The sequence below is a fragment of the Echinops telfairi genome, unplaced genomic scaffold (genome assembly GCF_000313985.2).
Source record: "Echinops telfairi isolate 266 unplaced genomic scaffold, ASM31398v2 ScPeMD7_1;HRSCAF=3_0, whole genome shotgun sequence".
In the NCBI taxonomy this organism is placed as follows: Eukaryota; Metazoa; Chordata; class Mammalia; order Afrosoricida; family Tenrecidae; genus Echinops; species Echinops telfairi.
In genome coordinates this window covers 73117390-73118998 of record NW_022103896.1, presented here as the reverse complement: position 1 = coordinate 73118998, position 1609 = coordinate 73117390, and the positions used below count along the sequence as shown (strand labels likewise).

At 39.8% G+C, this 1609-nt stretch overlaps 1 protein-coding gene across 1 annotated transcript in view; it reads right to left on the bottom strand.

Moving 5' to 3' along the window:
* The window catches only part of COPS5 (COP9 signalosome subunit 5), a 24633-nt gene that overhangs the window by 13512 nt on the left and 9512 nt on the right, over positions 1–1609 (bottom strand). Inside the window, exons 3-4 of the mRNA XM_004697531.2 lie at positions 1382–1510; positions 411–476 (exon numbers count right to left, since the gene is read on the bottom strand). Coding sequence (XP_004697588.2) covers positions 411–476; positions 1382–1510 — 195 coding nt within the window. The remainder of the gene's footprint in view (positions 1–410; positions 477–1381; positions 1511–1609) is intronic.

The window sequence follows — 1609 nt, the reverse complement described above, 5'->3', positions numbered from 1 at the left end:
GAACACTGCCCACTATTCTCCCCTAAACCCATTTGGTGGTTGTCAATTCGACATCTAGACTAATCTTTCTGTCCTCAGACAATGTCGATTTGTGTTAATATCTATTTCAGACTGCCTGCTTCCTTTAGGAAAGGAAGTGTACCCATTTCCGTGTTTGTTTTTTTTCTCTCTAGTGTCTGTCAAAATGCCATCACAGGTGCGTATTAACAAATAAAGTCAGCTTTTCTAGTAAAGAACACAACACAAACGTTCTGTTATCTACTAAGAACAGCTTGTGGGACACTTGAACGGGTACTTCGTAAATATTGTTTAAGGAAGAAAAGAGATATAAGTCCCCACATACCATCGAAATAAATAAACTATTTTCAATTCTGAAAAATTATAAGGACTTGGAATGTTAAATAGATTACCTTTGGGTAGGTCCGAAAGGCGCCGAGGTTCACTTTCCCTGCAGATATGGTTCTTGTTGGATCAATCTATAAAAAAGATGTGTTGAGTACATGTGCAGTCTAAAATCATGATCTATCTCAACTTGTTTAACTGTCACAGACCCGGAGATATCTATGTGTATATAACACTATATGTAGGCACACACAAAACCAGCTTGTTATTCAGGGTCGTTATGTTCCTTAACACAGATCACGGACTTAGCAAATCCCTAGGCAGCCTGGTCCAACCTTAGCTGAAAATTTACATGTCAGGTGATTCAAGGCTCTCTCTCTCACCTCTGCACCTGTCTGTGGATGATCTTGAAAGTGTTCTGAATATTGATTTCATATTACAAATAAATTTAGCCAGCAGGTGAATTCAGAAATATGGAATACGTAACTGATGACCTACTGTATCTCTTTCTTTTTCATACACACACGCTATAACTTAATAACAAATGATAAGGAAAAAAAACTAGGCAAAACCATAAAAATAAAAATTTCAGCATAAGATGAGCAAAAGAGAAATGTCTTATGTTTAATTAAGAAACTGAACTTACAGTTATACCATTTATGAGTGTTAAGATTTATTCAATGCTTTTTCAAAAGTTTTCTTCTTTTTCTTTTAATAGATGATCAATTTTGCCTTCATCATAGAAACCCTGGCTCACATCTGAAACACTCTGAGCAGAACCAGAGCCAAGCTAGCCACACTGACTGGCTGTCTACAATCCACTGGGCACCGAGAAGCAGGTGTTTACTACCTTCACTGAAGACTCAGGGAGGCTGGGAGAGCAGGGACTTGCTCAGTGTCCCAAGTCTAAGGAGCAGAGTCTGGTTGCAGATTCAGGTGGACTGACACCAGACTGTTGCTCTTTCACACACTGTAGTTCCCAAAATATGTTTTCCTAAACCTTTCCGAAGAACTGAATTAGAACTTGTAGAATACTTACTACGACTGCAACGAATGGCTCCTGGAACTGCTGATTGAGCATCTGTGTGCTAACATCAATCCCGGAGAGCCAGCAGCCGTAGCCAGGGTGGCTGTGATACCAGCCAATTGCATTTTCCAGACGGCCAACCTGCCAGGTGAAAAGGGCACGGAAACGTGAGCTTCCTGCTTAATCTTAGAGAAGCTTGTCATTTGTCAGTCTGCCCAGTATTATGATAAAATAACAGCA